Source organism: Callithrix jacchus, chromosome 11 (genome assembly GCF_049354715.1).
Source record: "Callithrix jacchus isolate 240 chromosome 11, calJac240_pri, whole genome shotgun sequence".
Taxonomy (NCBI): domain Eukaryota; kingdom Metazoa; phylum Chordata; class Mammalia; order Primates; family Cebidae; genus Callithrix; species Callithrix jacchus.
In genome coordinates, this window is record NC_133512.1 from 112,361,604 (window position 1) to 112,388,282 (window position 26,679).

Below are 26,679 nucleotides of genomic sequence, written 5' to 3' on the forward strand. Positions count from 1 at the left end.
TAAATCTGAAATAAAGAGCTCTAATTTTCCTGAAAGCAGAATAATGTTGTAATAAATGCATGCCAATCACAAATTGAATTCTGTTGAATTCGCCCGGCATCTATCAGTTTGTTGGCGGAAGATATCATGCCCTTTCTCTTCAGGGGTCTTTGGGGAGGGAAGTACCCAGAGGGAAAGGGAAAGGATGGAAATTTTATTTTATTTTTCCCTCTGTTACTTACAAAGTAAAAGGTAGAGTGATTTGGAGAACTGAGTTTTAGAAAAGGTGAATGACGACATTCCTTGTAAAGATCAGCAAACAGGCTGGGTGTGGTGACTCATGTCTGTAATCTCTACACTTTGGGAGCCACAGGCAGGAGTATCTCTTGAGTCTTAAGAGTTCGAGACTAGCCTGGGCAGCACAGTGAGCCCTCGTCTCTACAAAAGTCACATTGATCAGGCATCCACTGTGGGTTATGTACTTTGCATAGCTAGTTCCTTTCATTTTCACCTATAAGACAGACAGTAGACATGTTTAGCAAATGGAGAAACTTAGGCCAGTGAAATTAAGTGACCTGCTGGTGATCATGCACTGAGTAATGAGTGGGATCTGAACACAGATGTGGGAGTCAGCATACGGGGCCCTCGTGTCTTATTTGTCAAGAGGGTACCCATTTAGTGCTGTGAGGGCTGGGCCTGGGTAGCAGGAGGGGCACTGAGACTCTTTTCCGCAAGCTGCAGTGCAGCTACACCCCAGAAAAGCTGCCTGCAAGTTAGTGAAGACAATCAGTTGCTCTTTAAAGCCACCCCTTCTGCTTCCAGCCCAGGGAACGTAACCCCTCCATGCCTCAGCTTACTGATTCAAAAGCCGCGTGAACACAGTCTTTTTCAATTCAATTCTCAGGCACACCATAACATTCATGAAATAGCTGCAGAAAGTATCTGCAAAGAAGCGACAACAGTCATGAAATCAGCCTAAAGCTGAATCTAAAAAAGCTGCTTAACTTTTCTGCATTTTGTATGTTTTCTCGGAAGCTACGCTAAATTCTGGTGAGCAGTGGCTTTTGGTGGGCATAACTGGTTTGTGTAACGAATATTTTCACTCTTTAAAGGGCAAAAGGGGTCAATTATTTTCTTCTCTTTGGAGTGAATATAGTTTTTATTTTATTGTTATTTTATGTTTCCTCTGTTACTTACAAAGTGAAAAGTAGAGTGATTTGGAGAACTGAGTCCTAGAAAAGGTGAATGTAAACATTCCTTGTAAAGATCAGCAAACAGGCCGAGTGTGGTGACTGTTTCCCTAAAATCTGGGAGCCCGAGGCAGGAGAATTTCTTGAGTCCAGGAGTTCAAGACCAGCCTGGGCAGCACAGTGAGACCTCATTTCTACAAAAAATTTAAAAAATTAACTAGGAGTGGTGGCACGCACCTTTACTCCTAACTACTCAGGAGACTGAAGTAGGAAGATTGCTTGAGCCCAGGAGGTTGAGGCTGCAGTGAGCCGAGATAGTGCCACTGCACTCTAGCCTGAGAGAGTAAGATCCTGTCTCAAAACAAAAACAAAAAAGAAAGATTGACAAACAGACATGGAAAGATAGAGAAAAGACACGAAGAGCTAATGCGGCAGGCAGAGCTAGCCTGTTAGAGGCATAGGTCTAGGATGGTTAGGCCCCTGAATAGGAATTCAGCAGGCCTTGAAAGAAGCATTCTGGCTGGGTGCGGTGGCTCATGCCTGTAATCCCAGCACTTTGTGAGGCCCAGGAGAGTCAGGAATTCAAGACCAGCCTGGGCAACATGGCGAAACCCCGTCTCTCCTAAAAATGCAAAACTAGCCAGGTGTGGTAGCCGGTGCCTGTAATCCCAGCTACTTGGGAGGCTGAGGCAGGAGAATCACATAAACCTGAGAGGAAGAGGTTGCAGTGAGCCAAGATTGTGCCATTGCACTCTGGCATGGCCAAGAGCGAAACTCTGTCTCAGAAAAAAAAAAGAAGCATTCGTTCTAACCAATGTCTGTGTGAGATGAGGTTTTAGTTACAAAAGGAAAAGTGAAAGATAAATGAGGAAAGTACCATATTTGATCTAAAAGTTTATTGTTTTAAACCCTTCTTGATAAAATTATCTCTTTTAGTGGTTAGATTTACTGTTAGTTGCTTTTAATAAAAAGTGGTCTTAAAAACAGTAGAAATTAGTGTTTATAAATCTACTGGGTTAGAGCAGATAATATCAGGCAAAGCACACTCCTTTACAAATTGGCTCATAACTTAAAAACCCAACGACCACCTAGTTGCTTCCTTGATTTTAAAACCAGAAAAATGGCCAGGTTCAGTGGCTTGCACCTATAATCCCAGCACTTTGGGAGGCTGAGACTGGCAGATCACCTGAGGTCAGGAGTTCAAGACCAGCCTGGCCAACATGGCAAAACTCCGTCTCTACAAAAATACAAAAATCAAGCCTACAATCCCAGCTACTCTGAAGGCTGAGGAAGGAGAAGTGCTTGAATCCAGGAGATGGAGTTTGCAGTGAGCCAAGATCACTCCACCTCACTCCAGCCTGGGGGATAGAGTGAGACTCCATCTCAAAAAATAAAAATAAAATAAAAAATAAAACCAGAAAAAAGTATTTAAGGGCAGAAGGACCAGGATAATTTGGCTGAGCTTCTTCAATTCAAATCTAGTTATAATATCACAAACAAATGTCACCCTGAGGTTTCCATTTATGAAGTTGCAGCTTATTATAGCCTTGTTCAAGAATCCTTTCCCAGATCTACAAAGAACAAATGGTCCCTCCAAGCTGTTCCTCTGATATTAAATTTTAATTACAAAAGTAAGAAGGTTTAATAATAACTTGCCTTTGCTTTGTACTTAATATTTTTCTGCACACTTTCATGCAATTAGACTGGATGCTCTTGCTCACCCTGTGAATTACGCAGAGCAGGCATACGCAGAATCTCCACTTTATAGCCGTGTTGCAGCAAGTCTAAGCGACTGGCTTCAGATCACTGTGCTGATTACTGAAGGAGTTAGACCAGAATCCAGACCCGCTGACTCCCATCCAAAAAATCTTTTCTTAAACCTCCAGGCTGGCCAGGCATGCTGGTGGGTGCCTGTAATCCCAGCTACTTGGGAGGCTGAGGCAGGAGAATTGCTTGAACCTGAGAGGCAGAGGTTGCAGTGAGCCAAGACAGTGCCATTGCACTCCAGCCTGGATGACAAGAGTGAAACTCCATCTCAAAAAAAAAAGCAAAAAACTTTTGGGAGGCTTAGTACTTTTGGGAGGCTGAGGTGGGAGGACTGCTTGAGCCCAGGAGTTTGAGACCAGCATGGGCAACATAGTGGGACCCCCATCTCTACAAAAAAATACAAAAAATTATCAAGGCATGGTGGTACATGTCTGTAGCCCCAGTTACTCAGGAGGCTGAGGCAGGAGGATTGCTTAAGCCCAGGAGGTTGAGGCTGCAGTGAGCCAGGGTTGTGCCATCGCGCTCCAGCCTGAGTGACCAGAGACCTCTCAAAAAAACTACATTAAATAAATTTAAAAAGAAAAAGAAAAAAAAAAAACAACCTCCATGCTGACCCCCATAGCCAGCAGCCTGGGTTGTCACCAGCCAACATAGCTTCTTAAGCTGCCTTGATGGCAGGGACCAGAGATGCCAAAGTCATGTGATATGTTCAGTGGCTTTCAAACTTTCGTTTGTGACCTGTCTACAGCTTCTGAAATCTATTTAGTGGGTGACCAGCACTTTAAAATGAAATAGAATTTAATAGAAAATATCAGAGGACATTGTACACAGCAACAGTGAGCACTGTTTCATGTAATTTTTGTTTCATATATATATATATATATATATATATATATATATACACATTGTATATAGGTACTGGGGCTACAAAATAAAATGCATTTATTTCACAAGGTCACAGAAATAAAAATGAAGATTGAGGACACTGATGTAGATAATGCTAAGCTGGGTTAGAGGTCGGAAGACGACAGGACCCTTGAGGCCAGAGCCTACATGCTTTGTCCTTTTCTATGTTCTTAATGCTCAGTCAGCACAGCAGTATTCACTAGCATGCAAAACCCTCAATGAGTATTTGCTGAATGAATGACTGGAAATGAATGAGGTTTATAGATTTTCTAAAGACTCCTCTTAAAAATTTAATTAGGCTTGGAATTAGATTCAGCCAGCACTACATTTATGAAGAGCATGTTTCCAAGACCTTCTTTGTAAATTGCCTTTTGAAACTTTGAACATCAGGACACATGGTAGTTGGAATCTCAGACCAGCCTATAACCACCAACCACCATTTTTTTTTTTTTTTTTTGAGACAGAGTCTTGCTCTGTCAACAGGCTGGAGTGCAGCGGCATGATCTCGGCTCACCGTAACCTCCACCTCCCAAGTTCAAGCGATTCTCCTGCCTCAGGCTCCCGAGTAGCTAGGACTACATGCACGTACCACCATGCCTGGCTATTTTTGTATTTTTAGTAGAGACGGGGTTTCACCATGTTGGCCAGGATGGTCTTGATCCCTTGACCTTGTGATCTGCCCGCTGTGGCCCCCCAAAGTGCAGGGATTACAGGTGTGAGCCACCATGCCCAGCCAACTACCTTTTTAAACCCAAGGTACATCTGAAGCTTGTATGGAGAACCGAAACCGTGTTTCTATAGGGAAGCAGATCCTCACGGGTTCGGTTAGAAATGCCACGGTAAGTTCGCCTTCAGAGAACAGAGGACCTCTTCCCCATTTCTCATTCCTCTTGCCACTGTGAGGCTTGTCTCTATAAAGTGATTTTGATGGGCTGAGAGGAATGTGAGAAGCAGCGACGGCAGGGCTCATTTCAAGGATCAATAGGTCAAAGGTAAAGAGAGGGAAAAAACGCAGATAGCAATGCAAGTAGTGTCAATAGATATGAAAGGCTTGTGGCCACCAGGTATTGAATCAGTGTGAATGTGGGTGGGCAGGCCGTTCGTAGAGAAGACACATATACAGAAGGTCAAGACCACCTCCGTAATCACCACTGCTCGTGCAGTGCAGCAATATCATGTACAGAGTACCCAATATGTGCAAAGCACAATGACCAATTTCTCTGCCATTCTTTTTTATTTTTCATCTATAAACAGCAGTAGCAATTTTATCCATAACCAGATAAGGAGTCCAGATCATTTAAAATCTTTCATTGAACAAAAATTAAGGAAAATTGGTCAGTTTGGCCTTCAAACCAATAGTCACAAAATGTAAATGCCCATTACTTTGTAAGAGAGAAGGCCTCTCTCACCAGATTGTTGATTTTTACTTTGAACATAATTCTAACAAATGGGTATCCTGTTATTCTTGGCAACAGCAGAATAGGGAGCAGGACCAGTAGAGGCAGATGCATTAATATGTACTGGAAGAGATTTAAAAGCATCAATAAGTAGATGGAAGGCATCATATAATAAGTGGACCCATTTTTGGATGGGAGTCTTATCCCCTGAGGTATCACTATTTTACAGCATGATTAAAAAACTATATTCATGAGGACAACTCCTAGCAATTCGAGAATGTTTAAATGTATTGCAATATCTGTTTTAATGAAGGCAGAGTTTTTCACTAAACACATACATACAGATGGATGTGTGTATGTCTCTCTCTCTGTGTGTGTGTGTGTGTGTGTGTGTGTGTGTGTATCTCTCTAACAGAATTTAGCATCCTGGATAATTATAATGCTACATTTCCTGATAACACTGAATAAACCAGGCATTCCTAAACTTTTGACAAATCTCAATATTCTTGTGTTTATTTCCTTTGTCATTACTGCAGAGTATTTAAAAATGATGGCAAACATTTATTGCCCAGCACTGTTTTGGAATCAGTTCCCTGAGAAAACAGTGGGATGAACTAAATAATCTCCTATGTTTCCTGACTCCATGATTTTACAGTTTATACAGCCTTCCATGTTTGTTAGAAAATTTAACTCAAAAATAAAACTTGTAACTTTCATCTGCTGGATATATAAAAGCACACTTCTCTGTAAGAAAAATAACTCTTTGTGGATTAAAACAAATATTTACAGGAAACTCCAAATCTTGTTACAAGTAAACTTCCTCAGGCTTTGGGAAAATGATAAAAGTAGCAGTGAAAATACTAAGCTGCAAGTAACAGAAGTTCTCAGTGATCCTGGTAGAACCAAACACACCTTGAAATCGAAATAACTGAACAACCGTTCACACCTGCTCCAGAAAATAACATGGCCCTTGTGTCGGTCTTGGCAGTCAGGAATTTTAACATGCCTCATTAAATAAATCACAGCCAATCTTCCTCCACAGGTGATGAAACAGAGATACATTATCTGACGGCAATGCAAAGGAACTTAGAATTCATTTTGATGGGCACCTATTTTAGCACTTAACTTAGTCCGTCTTGCAAAGCAAAAGGAGTTCAGGCTTGTATGTTCAAATGACTCAGATGAAAAATGTAAACTCAGGTGAACTGAGTTTGATTTAGTCAATAATAGGAAACTTAAAGAATATTTCTGGGCATCAGCTCCATTCCAGATGCTGAAGATTCAAAGATTCAAAATCGTTCTGTTTCAGGTGAATTACCATTTATTGGGAGGGAGGAGAGCTATGTTCAACGCTAACTTTAGTACTGAGAAAGGAAATTGAATTTTGGGACCTGAACGCATTTAGACAAAGGAAAAAGTCAAGACGGGAGTGGGTAACTCAAACGTGCCTCCCCCTTTTAGTTCCTAAATACGATCGACCACTACAAGGTAAAAAGCTACAAAAGTCTCCCCCATATTTTGCCCACAAAGAATCACCATGGCAATGCAAACTGGTAGCTTATCTTTACAGGTGCAGTCACCCCGGCCCACCAGACACAAATGCATATCTGATTGTTACCCTATCCCTGTTCTGTGTTATGGGATGTAAAATGCAGATTCCCCACATTTTTCCTCTGCCTCTTTTATGTCATCTTATATAAAAAACGCAGATTCACTTACATGAAAACTGTGTACTTCTCAATAACCTGCCCTTTCCCCTTTAAATTTACAGCCCCCAAAATCACCTTCAGATAAAAGCATAGACCTGTCTCCCAGGTACATCCTTAACTTTGGCAAACAAACCTCCTAAAATGATTGAGACTTGCTTCGTCATTTTCCTCAATTGACAGTACAAAGCCAATAGGAGAAGGTTGGGCAAACGTTATCAGAGAGAGAGAAGTAAGGAGTGAGGAAGGCTTATAGAGGATGGGAGCATTTGATCAAGGCCTTGCAGGACAGGGAGGTGGTCAGAAACAGAGGAGACTGAGGGTGTTCCCTGTGTAGGGAATACAGTGAGTCAAGGAACAGTGGTGGCTTGTATATGCTGAGTTTGGGGCACTGCGAGTGATCTTATTTCACTGGATCAGGTACTCCTGTACTTTTTACAAATACCACATCCCTGCGTGCATTTCTTTTGTTATTTCTGCAGAATCTGATAAAATTATTCCTATCATTTATTTATTTTCCTGCAATGTTTTTAACATTCTCCATGGTGGAAGTCAGGATGGGAGGAAATACTGAAGGCATATTGTGGAGAACTTTTAATGCTGTAATAAGGAGAGAGTGGACTTTATCTTCAAGGATGCTGTAGGTGGCTGTATCAGAAAGGGGAGAGAGACAGAGGCCGAGGACCAGATGGCAGGCAATGACAACCATCCCAGTGAGAGGCAGTAGCTGCTGAAATCCAGGAAATGGCAGAGTAAACAGAGAAGACAGAGAAAGCAGACTAATAGAACCTCAGGCCTGAAGGAGTGGAAACAAGGGTCAGGACCATGCGTTGAGTGAGAGAGTGAGAGAGAGAGAGAGACAGACACAGAGACAGAGACAGAGAGAGAGGCAGACTGGGCTCTTTTCTTAGCATTCCACACTCTATTACTGATCAGCTGTCTGACCCTGGGCAAGCCCTTCCTGTGCCTCAGTTTTCCTCACCTGAAATGAAGGCTTTCAGTGAGATCAGTGGTTTCAAAACTGTCCCATGGAGACCCAGGATTCCAAGGAAGTTGTGATGAAGAGGATGGGGAGGTAGGGTAGAAGAGGGTTGAAGCGTGGGATAGAATCATGCTGTGGGCTGGAGAGTGGAGCAAGGATGAGGAACTCCAGACCTCAAACCTTCTCTTTAACCAGAACATCTCCTTCACATAACAGTATTCCCTTTAAGATTAAATTTGATTTTTAAAAAAGTTTGATAAGCCCTGGACTATACAGATAACTTCTAAAGTCCCTTTGAACTCTCCCACGTGAGTAATCACGCTTACAGAAACTAGTTATCCAAGAGATCTGCTAATGTAATGGACATGGGTCTTGTTTGTAGGACTCTGATGAGTTCCTCTGTTTATCTGATTAACTGTTGCACAAACGCTGGAACAACTGGAACAACAATTGTCATGCTGAATCGGTGCCAAAACTCTCAAAAATGGAAAAGATTTACTGAAAGGCCATTTGGTGTTCTTACTCTTGTGCGGTACCTTTTCCCAAGACCCAGTACGCTTTTCAAACCTCATAAACACCAGTGTGAAAACGGCCCTTTGCATGAGAGTACAAAGACATGGCTTTGCTACCAACTGTTGTCTGCTTTGGGGTAAGTTGAGTTACCCCTCTGGGTTCTGTTTCCCTGCCTGTTGAAGGAGAGCATTGCACCAAAGAGTCTAAAGGCCTCCCTCCTGGCTTGAACATTCCAGCATTTCATGATCCTAAACCCTTAGAGCCCGTTATCTGAACAATTCCTTGATCAGTAGCATATGCTCTGAATCTTGTTCTGTCTCAGTCAGATGGTCAGTATATCGAGGGCTTTGGCTGTTTACTTTAAGGATTGGGCAATGTGTGGTTTAGCCGAAATCTCTGAGTCCTGCAAACTGATCATTCTGAACGGAGGGCTAAGGTCTAAATTAACAGCAGACCTTTAGAAACACAATGCTTTGTGGATTGGTATTTGAAATGGAGAAACCTGTGCCCAGGTATAAACCCCTGGCAAATGGTCCACAAACCACCATTAAAATGGAAACAAGAAAAACCAGTGAATCAGAGCAACCATGAAGTGGAGACCGGAAAGTTTCAGACAGGTCTGAAACTCACACGCTCACTGCATTCCTTTCCTGCCTAGTGTCTCCTCCTCTCCCCTCCCACTCCCACATTTTTTTTTTTTTTAACAACAATTCGTTTGTTTAAAAAAAAAAAAAAATAGAAAAGAAAATAAAGGGAAAACCAAAAAGGCGAAATGAGGACTCACTGGGAGAGTGCGGCCAGGCTGCGTCTTCCATGCGATCCGGATCCACCCAGCATGTCCGCAGCTGGGAAGGGGCTGCGGGGCAGAGAGGTACGGAGACCTGGCCGGGCCGGGCGGTCAGGGCGTGGGCCGGGCCATGTGATCTGTGGCTGAAATGCACAGTGCAGGATGCTCCCGTGTTCTCCCTTTGTGTTAACACGTTGGTCCGTCCCTGTGACGAAAGTCTGGGCTTGTCCTCAGCCAAATCTACTCCTCCCCACCGATCCCTCCTCACAGGATCATCAGAGAGCTGATTGTTATTTTTTACTGTAATCTCTCTAATAGAAGCCCATCATGTTTGGCGATTAAAGAACACTGATTGCTTCAAGAGTTCCAGAAACGTTATTGCCGGGTAGTCAGGGCCAGGATTCCCAGTAGCTTTCCTGATGAAGACTTTATATGCTTAACTACAAATATATTTTCCAACGTAAGTAACTAGTCAAAGGAAAAAGAGACTGATGCATTTGCTCAGTCTTTTGGCAAATAGTTGATCATGGTATTACATGCATATACAACCTAATTCTGACAAGATCAACAGAAATCAGCCCACCAAAAAGTTCATCCGGGTGCAGTTCTCAGGCTCTCATTCTGAGCTCTGTTCTCAATTAGCATTGTCGTAGGTGGCTTCCAAAGCAAACAGTTCCCACTGAGAAATCAAATCTGAGAAACTCCTCTTATCCCTTTTATCCAGGGAAGGAGGCATGACATAAAAATGCAAACCAAATGCAAAGGGATGAAGAGAGACGGCTCTGCTCAGTGATGGGCTGGATGGTTCAGCCTATTTGGTGCTCACACCTCTCCAAGAACTGTGGGCAAGAGCCCTCCCGAAAACATGTTGAAACAGCAGGCCCCGTCTGCACCCATGGTACTCTGCCGGTGATCTCATCAGCCAAGCTGGGCAATGGAGCCTGGTCAGCAGTGGCTTGGAAAGCAGCCAAATCCCAGTCCTGAGAAGGGGGTGGTGCTGATTCTGTCTGGAGATGACACTCCATCTCAGCTTGACTTATGAATATGGTTCTTCATCTCTAATGAGCAATAAACAGATTGGTGCTTGGGTACCAAGCTGCTTGTGGGACTGACTGGCTTTTTATCAAGTGAGAACAACTCTGATCTCCACAATGTAGGGTTAAGATTATTCTCTTGGTAAATGGCAGGAGAAGCAGTCAGCTTCACACATTGAGAACCCTTTCACGGAATGAAAGAGATCTTTGAGATCTGTGGCTCTATGTCATATGCAGACAAGGACACCAAAGCACAGAGCATTTAGATGCCCAATGTCACGGAGCTGAACTGCATCTCCTACTCTGTGTTCAACTTAAAGTTTAATTGGGTTAGGTTAAATGCTGTCTTCACTTTAGCTAAAACACTTTAGTTGTTTTCTTACTCAAATACTATGGGGGCATCAAAGTCATAGTTTATAGGCCAAGTGAGGTGGCTCACGCCTGTAATCCCAGTACTCTGGAAGGCTGAGGCAGGTAGATCAAGGTCAGGAATTCGAGAGTAGCCTGGCCAACGTGGTGAAACCCTGCCTCTACTAAAACTACAAAAATTACCCTGGCTTGGTGGCGGATGTCTGTAGTCCCAGCTACGTGGGAGGCTGAGGCAGGAGAATCGCTTGAACCCGGGAGGCAGAGGATGCAGTGAGCCGAGATCATGCCACTGCACTCCAGCCTGTGTGACAGAGCGAGACTCCATCTCAAAAAACAAAACCACCACAAAAAATGAAGTCATGGTTTATAGAGTAAATACAGTTTAATAAACATCTCCATATATAATTATGTAGATGTGCATTTAAATATCTCTCTGATTACACATATGATCACTGAACATATACTGACTAAAGTAGCACATAGGACACTCACAAAAGTAGAGATACGTCTGCCTTCACACAACAGGACTTAAAATATACACTGACTTGTCTTGAGTTTCTTGCTGTAGAACATGTATGAAGACAGAAACATATCAAGGCATTCTGCTGCTCCTCTTTCTACCAAATTTGGCCCAGTACATTTTTCCCCTTCAATTACTGACAGAAGTCAGTGATTTTCTGTGGTAGGTGGAATAATGTTTCCCCTAAATCTCCAGAACCTGAGTACATGTTACTTTGCTTGGCAAAAGGGACCCTGTAGATGTGATGAAATTTAAGACATTGAGATGGGGAGAGCATCCTGGATTATCTAGGTATGCTCAAACTAATCACATGGCTCTTTAAAATCAGAGACCCCTTTCCAGCTATAGTTAGAGGAGCTTTATCTTCAGGGTGGGCAGAAAGATGCACTGGCGAAAACTTTGAAGATGGAGAGGGGGGTCCAGAGCCTGGGAATGTGACTTCCTCTAGAAGCTGGAAAAGCCAAGGAAATTGATTCTACCCTGGAGTCTCCAGGAAGGAATGCAGCCCTGCTGATACCTCGATGTTAGCCCAGTGGGACCTGTGTCAGACTTCTAACCTGTAGAACCGTACACTCTAAGTTGTGCTGATCTAAGCCACCAAGTTTGTAGTTATTTGTTGCAGCCATGCGAGAAAGCTATCACCTCCTGATTCCCTCCTCCCCAGCCCCCACCCCAATTCTGAGGTGACAAGTATAGTTCTGGCATATTCAGAATAGGTTCATAAAATGGAATAACCTAGAAAAAAAGAAATCTGTGGTTCTTTCTGGCCAGTATTCTACATGGAGGAGAGCAAGAATTTAGTAATCTACTCGCGCAGAATCCATGCACAGAAAGTGTGCTAATTGCCAGCTGTCCACAGGATGGCCACCAGGCTATTTCCCTAGTTGCCAAGTGAGGGAAAGGGAAACAGTGCATACCCTCCTTTGTTTTTAGGTGCATCCATTTGGGAAGCAGCTGTCTCTCTCCAGTTTATGATAGTAAAACTCAGTGATGTTATAGCTCGTGCTACCTGGGAGGGTACCGACATGGGAACAGTGAAGAGAGAAGTGAGTCTTGGACCTAGTTCAGACACTCGCTGGGAACAGGAAGAGCACAAAGACCAATGAAAGACAGACAATGCAGGAAGATGCATGGAGATAACAAGTGAATCCCAAGCTCAGAGCAGGGCTGGGCTAGGCAAGTGCTTCCACAAGCCCTCTGAGACCTGGTGGCTGGGGCTGGAGAGGCAAGGTAAGAGGAATGAGAAAGAACAGTCCAAAGGTTATTTGTGTGCACAGTGTTCTGGTTCTGCAGAGACCTCCAGGCCTGTGTGCTTTCACTGCAGAGCAGAGACTGGCACCCAGGGTCCAGCTGCCAGAACTGGTATCTCTGAGAAGTGAACTAATGACCACTGACTGGCACCAGGAACCGCTGAGCCAGTCATCCTTCAGCAAGATAATAGGTATCATGAATTTAATGACACTTCAGGACGCTTTTACCAGGAAAAACAAAAGTCTGGGCCACTCTGAAATTACTCATAGCATCCTTTGTTTCTGGACACTTTATTGTTTAATTTTTCATCAAAGAGATTCTGGGCTGGGAAGGTTGGAGGGAGGTCAGTGCAATAGGAAAAAACAGCTCCCACCACAGGGTGGTCCTTTATTAAGAAAACATGATTTTTTAAGAATAACTTGACTTCATGGAGGTAGGGGACCGGACCACATGATCTGTTCCAGACTTTATAGTCTGCAGAGGTTAAGAACAGCTTCTACCTTGGAGCAATTCCCAAGGGAAAAGAGAGGTATGTGGGAGGTGCTGTGCACATGCCCTAATGCACTTACGACGCACATGCATGCACACATGCACACACACACACACATGTGCAAAGGCACACACATATATACATGCATGCATGCACACAACATATAAAGCCATTCACTTCCTACAGAAACTCACATAAACCTAAGTGAAATTCACCCCTAGAGAGGCAGCAGTCCAAGTGGTATAAAGGGGATGTCTGAAAAGGCTGCTGGTGATATATTTTCTTATAAAGAAATTCATAGGCCCTGTACTCTTAGAACTAGGCAAAAAATCTTGACTAGACAGCTGTTCCTCCACCCCAGGGTGAACAGGAATGTAACTAAAGGAGTTTACATACTTGCAGGCAGCATCTCTTTCCTCCTGTCTGTTGGCCTCTCATAGTCTTCCTCTTGTAGCTGACAGCTGACAGCCTCTCCCATCCCCTGCCCCCACCATGCCACTGAACATGTTCACTTAAACTCTATGGCTCTGTAACATCCTGTGGTATTGAATGTATGGGCTGCTGTGGAAAATCACAGTTTACTCCTCATCCTCGCCTTCCAGTGGTTCTTCACTAGCATCCTTGTGGCCTGTGCTTTTCTTTTCTTATACTTTTCTTTTTGAGATGGAGTCTCGCTTTGTCACCCAGGCTGGAATGCAATGGCATGATCTCGGCTCACTGCAACCCCCGCCTCCCAGGTTCAAGCGATTCTCCTGCCTCAGCCTCCCAAGTAGCTGGGATTACAGGTGTGCGCCATCACACCTGGCTAATTTTCATATTTTTAGTAGAGTTGGGTTTCACCGTATTGGTCAGGCTGATCTTGAATTCCTGACCTGGCGATCTACCCGCCTCAGCCTCCCAAAGTGCTGGGATTACAGGCATGAGTCACCACGCCTGGCCCACTTTTCTTAATTATTCTTTGCCTCATCTGTTTCTAGGCCTGTAATAGGGTCTTGGGTTGTGACACTCTCTGATTGCCCTTCTAATGGTGACCGGATAGTTTTATTTTGTCCCAGCACATTCCTCTTTGCTTTGCTTCACTTAGCACCATTGGAATGTGTGCTATAAGCAAGTCATTGCACTAAGTGCTGTGGGGATGCAAAGATAAGAAGGGCAGTCCCAAAGGGAGATAAGATATGGATACGAAAATTCTATTACAAGACAGAAGACAAGTGAACAGTACTCTGAAAGCAGTAGAGCTAAAGAACTATGCTTCAATAGGTGACATCCTGTGATCAACCTCCCAGTGTTTAATCACTCTCACGCTCAATTTATCCTGTTATCAAACTAGGTTTCCTGTTGCCGAAATAGAAACCCACTTATCTCTACGAGGGCCACAGGTATTAAGTCATCCTTTAGTCTCGCATTTTCTAGGATAGATGCCAATGCCTATTTTCCATCCTTTCAATATCAGCCTGAATATAACAACTCTTCAAATGGAAAACCAAAATTAGGCATAATAAAAGCTGACCAAGGCTTGGATGAAGTCCCAGCGCTGCCTGCCACGTTCCTGTTAACACGTCCTAACATCATTTTCACATTGATAATAGCATCTCTTAGAGAGATCATTCATTCAGTTTTATGCTAAATCCACAGTTTTTGGCTTTTCTTTCTTCTTCTCCAAATGAATTGCTCTGTGCGTCCTACGCCCACTCTCACTCCTTTTGCTTCTTGAATTCTCGTGGTTCTTTAAGAACCAGTACCTGGCCTCACCTCTATGAAGTCTTGGATTTGACTTTATTTCTTTATCATTTATCTTCTTAGGGAGAGAGAGACCAGAAAGCTTGAGCCCACTCTTGTTTACATGTATTTGAGAGATAATTATGTTGCAATGTATGAGTCAGCCCCTCCAGCCAACTTGCTGTGAGACTCCCTGTTTCTGTTTAAACTGTCTTGTACCAATTACTTAGGTCATCTCTCTAAGCTCTTTTGAAAATCCAGGGTTTTTAACCAACTGGACTACTTTCTTTTCCTGAAAAGTTTCTATCTGAAAAGGATCCTGCCTCTAACTCCTTTCTGCCCTCCAACTTGAAACATATCTTTAAAACAATAAACAGTGCTTAGAAATAGCAAGGCTCTAACGGTTTTTTGAATGAATGGTGGCTGGCACACATCTAAAAAATCCTGGTTCTGGTCTCAGTGAAAAGAATAATAATATCTGCTTTATCTAATTCTAGGAAAGAAGTGTGTACTTCAAAGAAGTAGAAATCAAATGAAGAATATGATTTCTACTCAGAAGAAACTGAATCTGGACCCTAGTGCTACATTTTAGAACACAGATTTGTTGTTCAGAGATACAGGCTGTGAAGGAAATTATTACTGGGACTCAGGAGATAATTCTAGTGCAGAAGAAAAGGTCAAATCTTCAAAGGGAGCATATTAGTTCATAAGCCACAGAATTCTCAGTATGTACCACTCTTGTTCAAAGTATCTAAATATTTCCACAACCATAAATTTAGTTGCCGGTGTCCACTTTATGCATCTGGATATTAAATTTACACATGGCTTTTAAGCTGGAATCAAATCCAGATTTTTTTCCAGTGATACCATATAAAGTCTTAAAAAATATTGATTTCCTTCTTTTTTGCGGGGTGGTCCGCCCTGGATGAAAGCATATTGTTCCTATTGCTAGAGAAAGAATCCATTCTGTGTTTCAGATACTTAAGGTGTTGTGCTTCTTATTTACATGATATAAATAACACTTTATCAGGTTCGGTTACATTTTATAATCACATCTGACTGGAATCAGTACTTAAGATATCTAAAGATAGAAATAAATGTATGGTACGGGTATGGTGGCTCACACCTGTAATCCCAGCACTTTAGGAAGCTGACGCGGGTGGATCATCTGTGGTCAGGAGTTCGAGACCAGCCTGGCCAACATAGCGAAACCCCAATCTCTATTAAAAATACAAAATTTAGCCTGGTATGGTGGTGTGCACCTATAACCCCAGCTACTCCAGAGGCTGGGAGGTGGAGGCTGCAGTGAGCCAAGATCATACCAATGCACTTCAGCCTGGGTGACAGAGTGAGACTCTGTAGAAAGAAAGAGAGAAAGAGAGAGAGAAAGAGGAGAGGAAGAGAGAGAGAGAGAGAAGAAAGAAAGAAAGAAACGGAGACTGTCTCAAAAAAGAAAGAGAAAGAGAAAGAAAAAAAGAAAGAAAAGGAAGGGAGGGAGGGAGGGAGAGAGGGAGAGAGGGAGAGAAAGTCTTATTTTTCATTGCTCCTGTGTAACTTATTTTACCAAATAAGTCTGTCTTAACTGGCACTTTACCAAATAAGTTACAGTATAACTTTTTCTGCTGGAAGGAATATTTCCCACCACCAGTTTTGCACCTGATACACCTAGAAGGGCGTTAGGAATATAGCAGATGGCCAATAGTACCTGTCCCTTGTTCTCTGGGGTGAAGAGGGACAAGGATGAAGTAGAGATGCTGCACCAAGGTCAGCTGGCTTGTCCTTCCAGTGGTTTCCACAGACTCGCCATTTAAAATTTTGGAGGATTCATAACAGTTCTGTACCAGAAATTGGATCTTGGAAGTTCCAGAGTCGACAGGTATCAGGAAGATTGATGAACTCACAGATGCACAAGAGACCAATGCCATCTCTGGTACCAATTAAAACAGAATAAATGCCTTCCATCTTCTCTCATTTCCCAACCACGGCACCTCCCATTCCCCAAGCCAGGATGTCAGGAACCTGCGTAGTCAACAGAGACTTCTTCATGAGTGTGAAGTCAGAGCAAAGGGGGTGAAACCATCACAGGTAATATTTTACCCAAGCCAAGGGGAGACGTGAGGAAACACTTAAGTGGAGAGAATACTTTTCATGTCACAACTCTGAGATTCAAGCCATGAATCTCATGTCACCACCCTGAAACTTAACCAACTCTGAGATTCAAGGTCTGCCTCATTTGGATATTCCTAGATTCCCAGGGCCAAACCTGGTATTGAACTTGGCAATCATGCAGGCTTTTTCTACTGGCCATTTTTTTTTTTTTTTTGAGACAGAGTTTCACTCTTGTTGCCCAGTCTGGAGTACAATGGTATGATCTAGGCTCACTGCAACCTCTGCTTCTTGGATTCAAACAATTCTCCTGCCTCAGCCTCTATGTAGCTAGGATTACAGGCATGCATGACCACACCCAGCTAATTTTTTGTTTGTTTTTTTTGAGACTCAAGTCTTGCTGTGGCCTAGCCTGGAGCACAATGGTGCAAGACTCACTGCAACCTCGGCCTCCTGGTTCAAGTGATTCTCCTGCCTCGCCTCTCAAGTAGTTGGGATTATAGGCACATGCCACCACACCCAGCTAATTGCTGTATTTTTAGTAGAGGCGGGGTTTCACCATGTTGGCCAGGTTGGTCTTGAACTCCTGACCTCAGGTGATCCATCTGCCTCAGCCTCCCAAAGTGCTGGGATTACAGGTATGAGCCACTGAGCCTGGCTAATTTTGTATTTTCAGTAGACACCTCACTGTGTTGGTCAGGCTGGTCTCGAACTCCTGATTTCAGGTGATCCGCCCTTCTCGGCCTCCCAAAGTGCTGGGATTACAGGCATGAGCCACAGCAGCCAACTTCTACTGGCCATTCTTTCTTTATGCTTGCTAATATCGTGGATTACAGTTGGACTCCACTTACTTAAATCTGGGAGACCTAATGCAATTTGACCATTATTGTACTGTATTTATTAGCAATGCTCTTCTGTAGAATCTTAGGTACCTTTACGATGGTAGCATAAGGCAGGAGATTAGAAATAGAGTAGGAGAAGAAAGCTTTTCCATTTTAAGATGCTGTTTTACTTTGAGCTTAAGCAATAAAATCAAGCTCTTATTAAGACAGGAAAAGCAAATGGGGCTTATTTTTTTTTTAATTTTGCTCACTAATTTATAGAAGAAGAACCAGGCTGGCAGATTTTTAAGAAAAATATTTAGTTTAAAAAAAATATATATATATATATATTCAATTTTCTCATTTAAAAGCCAGACGCCATCTGGAAAGCATTTCAATTTTAAGACATTATGAAGACAATAACAACAAAAAATACAATAGATGATACTTTTTTAAAAAAGTAGCGGACAGTCACTTGGAATTTGAAAGCCAATGATCTGAAATATGAATTCAGCTTTCTAAAATACGTTGCCAAGTAGAGGGGACTGAAGTAATCCGAGATTCTCTTAGGTATTTTAGAATTTAGAGTGTTTCTAGGATAACTTCAAATTACCTTTCCTTCTGACTCTTTCCCAGTGGATCTAAGAATCAAAAATTCAACTGAAAAGTAAGAGATACGATTCTGAGGCTATTCTATTGTGCTTCCGGGTCTGTGTATTTTGAGTGTTCCAGTTGCCTAACTTTATTTTCATTACAAATTTTATACCAAAGGGTATAATTTCATAATGAAGAAACTTCACTTATAAATACTTCTCCTCTTTCTTCCAAATAGTATTACTCAAGGAGCATAAACCATTTGTAAAATGCTTGACTTTACTGGAAAAAATAATTAGCCGCTTATGTCTTGATTAAAAAGTATTGGGCTCTAAGTATTACTTTATTGTTTTTCTTTTTCTTTTTTGGTCCATCATTACATCTCAGTGTTGGGAAACCATTTACCATTTGGAATCGACACTTTGAACTCAATGGGTATGTTAAACCCTCTATTCTATTGTATGCTAAACATTCTATTCTCAGAAAGAATGTTGCAAATACTTGCCAGAGATTGGCCCTGCCCTTATCCTACTTCTGCCCATTCTTCTGGGATTAACTTTTCTGGGGTACTTTACTCCTCCCGGCCACAAGCTTGATCTTTCATTGGAGAAATTTTTGATTATACAGCTTGTTCACTGTTGGACTCCTGCATGTTTGGTATAAACCCTGTAATTTGATGATTATCTGATTTTACAATGCAGATACGAATTGCAAATAATACCAAGGGCTTGAGTACTAGAGCAAATAGGCCAACAAAAGGAAACGGACTCTTACCATGTTAATATCATTTGCCTCCACAATGTAACTAAATAAGCATACATGGACACAATTATGTATTGTAAAAGTCCAATTATCCTTAATAATCGGAGAAACATACAGATGAATCTTCTTTATTTCTCTAGAGAAAAGATCTGGAGTCAAAATCCCAATGGCTTGAAGGCTCAGGAGAGGACTGATGAAACCCCAAGAAAGTTATTAATGGTGTCAGTATTGACAGGACACAATGAATGTCACTAACATTTCTGCCTCTCAGAAGTAGCTCAGCAGATTTGTCAAAGTTGTGCCTTAACACAGATAATGGACTAAAGTATTAGTGTCCAGCACTGTATGCTGGTCTTGAGGAAATAAAAGTGAGTAAGATGTGGTTGTGATCTACAGTTGCTTTCAATTTAGTGGAGAAAACAGATAGGAGAACAAATAAACATATTTAAAAAGTGATAATAACTAACACACATTAAAAAGTTCCATATAAGACTCAAGGTGGGAGTCGAGTTTTCAGAGTAAGCACAGTTTCCTTCGGATTGGGATGAAGCCAGAATTTCAAATCTTCTGCATTTTCTCAACTCACAACTAGAGAAAAAAAGGAAGATAAAATGGCTTTGGTGCTCCTAACTGCAATTGAGGTCCTAGGCCTTCTCCAGAGGTGACAGAATCTAGGGAAAGTGACAGGTGACGTTTTATTTCATTATATTTTCTCAGCATCTGATTTTTGAAAGACTGGAATGCCAGCGGTCCAGTCAGATAGCATAAGGAAGCAGGGTGAGGAGTGTGAAAATTCCTTTCAAACAGCACGTGACCAGCATGAAACCTGCAACTCTACACATAGTTAATATAGCAGTGAATCCAATTTCAATTAATCACCTGGGCACTTCAACATGATAAACGTATGTCATGCGCATTACCCTTTACACTTTCCATGGCATTTTTTCTATATCTTGCTTAATTTTCTGAGCCACCCTGAGAAGTGTTAGTTTTCTTTTGTAGATAGGGAAGTCCTGATCTGACGAACTTTTATTCAGTGTCTTTTACCCTTCATTTAAAAGGCAATCTCTTTAGCAGGAATTAGAGGACATTTAACTCTAATGTAATACTAAATTGAGAGTGGGGGACCGCACGATGCAGAGAAAAAAGCGCCAGAGTTGAGTAAATGACAAGGTTTCCGAATTTGGCCCTGCCACTGACTGTGTGCTCTTGGATATGTTGCTCTACAAGCCCTGGGTCCAATGATTTGGGCTTTCAACCCCCTTTCAGAGAACGTGTGTATGTTAGTTTCTGATCCAATTAGACACAAGAATCTGTCTTCTAGAAGTTAATTTGGGAATTTCTCTTTGGCCTCAACCTAGAGTTTAAAAAAAAACTTCATTCTGTTCAGGTCAAAAACCACTGTGCATCGGTAGCAACAATAATCCCTAGGTAGCCAGGACATTCTATGAGGATGCCGGCTCAGGGAAAATACACTCAGGGTTAGATAGGAAGAATTAAAGGATCTTAAAAGGTAGCAGCAGGAAGGACAGTTCTGATATCAGATATCAGTTCTTTCTATGTCACAATTTTTGCCCTAGGCCCCTTATTAATAGTTCCTTTCTCATCTTCTTCATCAAAGGAGAAATAATGAGGGAATATTCAATTCCCCAAATGAGCCCCCACTGAGAAAAGATCAAGATCTACACAACAGTTTTGATTAGAAAAACAAGAATTGTTCAAGGAATGGGTGGGCAGAGATATACCTATACTGTACCTGCCAATAGTGCCTTGGGAAAGATGCAGTGTAATTAGACCTGATGATGCTTCTTGTTTTTGAATCGGTGTGATAACCTATCACCTCATCCTGCTTGTTTATTTGCTCACTTCCTGCTCGGTTATTTTCCATATTGGTCTCTTGAGTCCACCCCCCCCCACCCCCACCCACCCAAAAACCTGCCAACAGTGCAATGTTTTCTGTGGGAATCAAAAATGGATTGACTGCTGTTATTCTAAGTGGGCACAGTAGCGCTACTAGCTCCAGAAATAAAGGACTCTTTCATTACCCAGTTGCTAGTGCCGGCTCTGAGTTATCTAGCTTTTATTTGGAGAGCCTCATGAACCATGCAAAATTCCCACTGGACAAAAATACCCAGGCTACCCTTAGAAAAATAAAAGCACATATTGAGCAATCTGCTGGAAACTGTCAGTTGAATTCCTAAATGGTACAGGAAAACAGAAGCCAGTGGAGATGTAACATGGATAGTCCATGTCACCCACAATGGAAAATATGAACATTGGAAGAATTTCCTATTCTAAACAATGTGGGGTTTAAAATACACTCTCCGGAGACTCTCCTGAATGTACAGGCTTGTAGCTGCTATTTATAGTGACCGATGTGTACTTTACTGAGATTTTTATGCCAACAAAGGAACTGTATGTGATAGAGGGAGCTATTAAAATGGAAAATAAGCCCTCACATTCTAACTTAGTCAGTGGTACTCATCTCAAATGCAATGTCAAGTCTGACTAAAATAGATTAACTAGAAGGAAGGCCAGTAAAAATTATGAAATACCTTAAAAGAAATTTAATTTTGAAAAATAGTCAAGTATACCTACCTGGTAACTTCCACCACACTAGCAAAATATTAGAAGGTTATTCAAATGGTGAATAAATAAAAATGATTTATAATTATCAAATTAAGCTGTTCAATGTAAGTGAATGTTTCCAAAGTTATTTACGAGGTTTAAAAAAGTTGTACTCTCCAGTGTTTAAAAACTAAGCCATGGAACGTAGCTTACATACTTAACACGTTAACCAAACCCTTTATTTATAAATAATTCAAAGCTGTACTTTACTAATGTCCCTGAGTAAATGATTAAAAAATCAAAAACAGTGTAAGTTAATGCAGTTTTACCATAGACTAAAAACTGATTTTCCACTGCTGATGAATAGTGCTCATTAGATAGCAAACTAGTGAAAAGAACTGATTTTATTCACAAAATATGCACATGATTCATTTTTAACCCGATTCACAGATGAATGAGAATTCACTTAAGCGGCCACCACATCGGTCCAACATGCTCATGTTTCATGCCCTGTGGTACTTTCTTGCAGCACTGTTTAGGGACCTTTGGGATACTAAGGGTCAAGAACTTCCCTGGAAGACTTGAAAGCAATTGAAGTCATCATTCTTACCTGCTAGTTCCATCTGACACACGGGGTTGTACCTGACCAAATGACAGCTGCAAATGCAGATCTGTCACTCCTGCTGGCCAGTGAGAAAACCAAAGGCCAGAAGAGAGAGGTTCAGTATAAATATTGGAAAAGCTTTCATTACATTTCTTTTTGAGACAGGGTCTCACTCTCTTGTCCAGGCTGGAGTGCAGTAGTGCAATCATGGCTCACAGCTCACTGCAGCCTCGACATCCCAGGCTCAAGTAGTCCTCCCACCTCGGCCTCCAGAGTACCTGGTACTACAGGCACACACTGCCACACCCAGCTATTTTTTTGATTATTTGTAGAGATGAGGTCTTTCTATGTTGCTTAGCCTGGTCTGAAACTTCTGGGCTCAAGTGATCCTCCCACCTCAGCCTCCCAAAGTGTTGGGATTATAGGAGTGAGCCACCACACCTGGCCTATATTTTTACTTTATTTTGATGAGAATTCTGTGTTCACATTGTATACTTCTCACAGCTGTAGACAGCATAAGGACATTTGTCCTGTGTGTTTATTTTGTCTTGAGACAGAGTCTTGCTCTATCACCCAGGCTGGAGTGCAGTTGTGCAATCTCGGCTCACTGCAACCTCTGCCTCCTGGTTTCAAGCGATTCTCCTGCCTCAGCCTCCCCAGTAGCTGGGATTACAGGCACCCACTACCATGCCCGGCTAATTTTTGTATTTTTAGTAGAGACAAGTTTTCATTATGTTGGCCAGGCTGGTCTTAAATTCTGACCTCAAGTGATTCACCTGCCTCAGCCTCCCAAAGTGCTGACATTACAGGCAGGAGCCACCACACCCAGCCTGTCCTGTGCGTTTAGAAAAACAAACTTCTTGCCCTCTCAGGGAAGTGGGCTCTCACTGACACCTTTACCTGAGAGTCTGGAGCGAACTTTTGGAATGCCTGGATCCCAGGGCCCTGGATAAGCTAGTACCTAAATTCATGATTTCATTTCAAATTTTATTTTAAAATAAATGAATTATTCAGAACACTGGTTACCTCTGCGGGTGGGGAGGTGAAGGGAAGGGACTGGAGGGGAGCCTGGGGCTTCAAGGCCATTAGAAATGTTCTAGGTCTCAGGCTGCGTGGTGAGTTTATGGGATATGCATTAGGATGATTTAGAACTTCCATATATATTACATAGGATTACTTTGTATGCATCAGCTTTCTCATAATTAAAATGAATAAATGAGTAATTTTGGATACATCTTTTTCAAAATCATTTGGTAAAAATTAGGCATATAATTTTCTTTATGTTATTAGTACAGTATTTATATATAATGTTGGCACTGAGAAGCTTCGGGTTGATGCTGTAATGGCAATGGACTCATAGTTTATGCAATGTGAAAAGAGAATTTCACAAAGCACAAAGAGTACTGTAAATATGGTCATTCCTCAGTATCAGCATGAGAATATAAATGCTATGCACATAGTTTTACATTGTATTGTTAGGAAATAATGACAAGGAAAAAAAGCATGTACGTGTTTAGTACAGAGGCAACTATGGTAGGCCTAACTACATTTTTAATCTGGGTTGGCTGAATCCTCAGGTACAGCGAGCTGTCCGTATATGATTAATTAAATTATACACATACATACACATATGTTGATATAATTGTGATAAAGGCCTTGATATGTACCAGACTATCCCATGCTTTTGTCTTGATTTCAAACAAGTAGGGAAAATGGAAAAGGACTCTTAATAACAAAAAGGTAAATTTTCATCTTATATGGAGACCTTTATATCCATAGTTCTCCCATCACTTTCAAGGTAGCTGCTAAAACAGATTTGAAACAGAGAAGAGACGAGACACCAAATCATCTGACACATGGGGTTGTACCTTGCTCACTGATACCCCAGAAGGTAGCTGCCAAAAGGCTGAGTTTCCTGGGAGATGAGCCCAGAGAGGGATTTTCTGAGAGCACCTTTCTCACCATGTCATTCAGTCAGCAGAAAAAAAAGCAACAAGAGGTATCCTAGACTGAACATTAATCACGTTTCAGGAACTACCAAGTGCTTTATAATCTGCATTAAACCTCATGAGGAAGAACTGTTCCGATGGCCATTTTCCACATGATGAAATGGGCTGAGAGAGGCAGAGCAGAACTACTCTTGAAAATCCAGCTGGGATTCTGGGATTTGAATCTAAGTCTTCATGACTCTACATCCTACTCTCTGAAAGGCACCTGTCCCACTCCAAATCTGTCCCATCCTCCTCAAAGATAGTAATGATAAATGTAAAATGTAAGTTTCTCTATTAGGAATCAAATCAGTTCTTATCTTTTTCATATTTAGAGAGAAAAGCCATTTGATGAATTTTCTAAAAACTGGTAAGGATGGAGAAATCCTACGTAACTTATTTTCATAATTAAGCTTTGTTTGAAGAAATCATGCTAACACAACATATACCAAATAAGACTTCCAAAATTGATGGAAAATGGGATTGTAGTAAATCACCATCGTTTTTTGTCCTTGTTGACAAAGATGGCAACGTCTGACTCCCAGTTCCTGACCTTTAACTGCTACCATTCTGTCATTTGTAAGTTATTCACTTCTCCTGTTTTTCACTCCATTCACTACAAAGTAATCTAACCTAATCTTCTTTATTTAGAAATATTATCCATAAATGGCTTTTAAATTTTAAAAAACATCTACATGTAGCACAATGTAGACTATACTCTTTGCCAAAAATATGCTTTTTCCTAATCAATAGCCATAGGTTTTTGTTTTTTGTTTTTTTACAGACAGCAAGATCAGGATGGCTTTGTTTATCCAGGGACCCACATTATGCAAATAGCTTAGCTGGGTGATCTTGAGGGGCTATGTCTTCTAGGCTTGAGTTTCTTCATATTTAACATGCAGTTTTAAAATTCATTAGATCAGGGATTCTTGGCCAGGAGGCATCGGCCCCCAGGAGGTCTGCGGACAGAGGTTCATGATGCCACTGAATGTAAGTGCCAAGTTTGGTGGGTGCATATGTGCATTTTTCTTGGAGGAGGGTCCAGAGCTTTCATCAGTGCCTCAAAATAGTGTGTGGTCCAAAATGGAATACATAATGTTCCCCTGTGGAAGATGATTCATAAGGTCAGGGACAGCCTTAAGTTTTTAAGAGTGATGATATGACTAAGTCCCTGTCCTAATGATGTACAGTGTTGTTGAAAAAATTCCAGTGAAAAGTCAAGAATAGTCATATCAACAGCCTTCTTTGCCTTCAGCAGGGAAACTGGATCTTCTCTGTTTCTATTTTTCTGTGAAATGGGAATAACACAGATTTTCTGAGGGCAAACTAAACAGTGACTGCCTACACATGTAAGCAATTTACCGGAAGAAGCCTAAAAAACAGTTCAACTATGCACAGTCATCTTCGTTCAGTCTACTGCTGTTACAGGACTTCCTTAGTTCAGTTAAAGATGGGGTCCTTGTCTGTCCCATGGCCAGGAAAATTTGGGCTCACAGGTGGTTTAAAGGGTGAGCAAAGCAAGATTTCACTGGGTGAAAAGGAAGAAAAGGGGGAAACCGGGACTCTCGCGAAGGCCAGAGGCCCTCTGCTAGACAGCTTCCGGCCCGCCATTTGAATCCCCCTCCTCCCGTGTGTCCACACAGGAAGAGGCGGGGCCAGGCTCCTCCCAGCTGCAAACCAGGTGAGCTGGTTGGGGTTTCTCCAGAGACCCCCTCCTACCTGGTTGTCGCCACATAACTGCTTTGAATGAATATCTCCCGCCTTCAGGAGTTATTTTTCTATTATGAGATAATGGATTTTCAGCCAAGACCACCAGTTAAAAACATGAAAAATTCCATGGATCAATCTGTTTCAGTGGAAAAGCTTTGAGATTTGAGGCAGGCAGGCAGGACAGGCTGTAGTCCTTATCTCTATGAAGTTGAATATGTCACTTAATCTTTCAGACCCAAGGATTCCTCAACTGGAAGTAAAATATCCAAGTCATAGGGTTGTTTTGATGATTAAATGAGATAATGTATGTAGAGTATATTACCTAGTACCTGGAATTTGGTTGATGTTAAACAAATGATGGTTCATTTTCTTATTAATATTGGACAAAAAAAATTTGTCTGATACTTTTTTCTACTTGAGAACTATTCTCTTTATTTTGTTTTGTTTTCGTTTTGTTTTACTGGCATTCTTACTGCTATTTCATATAAGATGGGGAGAACTATTCTAAACTAAATTTTTAAAGTGAAATTCTGAGAAATGTTTTAGACATTATATTTAAAATAAAGGATATGTCATTGATGAGTTAGAAAATTAGCCACATGTCTATAATATGTGATTTTGAAGTCCTCATGGAGCAATTATATTTGCCAGGTTGATTTTGATGTTGCCAAAGGTTTAATTCTTTCCCAACTGCAATAAAAACATCTCAGCAAATTCAAGATCAGTATAGAAAAGAAGCTTTGTGGTAAGGATGCAGCAAGTTATAATACCGAGCCGACAGAGACATAAAATTCATATTCAGGGCTGGGCATGGTGGCTCATGCCTGTAATCCCAGCACTTTGGGAGGCTGAGGTGGGCACATCACGAGGTCAGGAGCTTGAGACTAGCCTTGCCAACATAGTGAAACCTGTCTCT

The 26,679-nt window shown here is 41.7% G+C and overlaps 1 protein-coding gene across 22 annotated transcripts in view; it reads right to left on the reverse strand.

Annotated features, from left to right (window-relative positions):
• CALD1 (caldesmon 1) overlaps window positions 1-26,679 on the reverse strand; it is a 238,228-nt gene that overhangs the window by 73,345 nt on the left and 138,204 nt on the right. For 6 of the 22 annotated variants that reach the window (XR_013524241.1, XR_013524240.1, XR_013524237.1 and 3 more), the window contains exon 1: window positions 9,225-9,439. The exons of the other annotated variants lie outside the window; for them this stretch is intronic. Coding sequence is in view for 2 of the 6 variants with exons in the window: in XM_035254698.3 (XP_035110589.1) it covers window positions 9,225-9,277 (53 nt within the window). In the remaining 4 variants the exon portion in view is untranslated. Of the gene's footprint in view, window positions 1-9,224; window positions 9,440-26,679 lie in introns of those variants that run through there. 22 annotated transcript variants of the gene reach the window in all.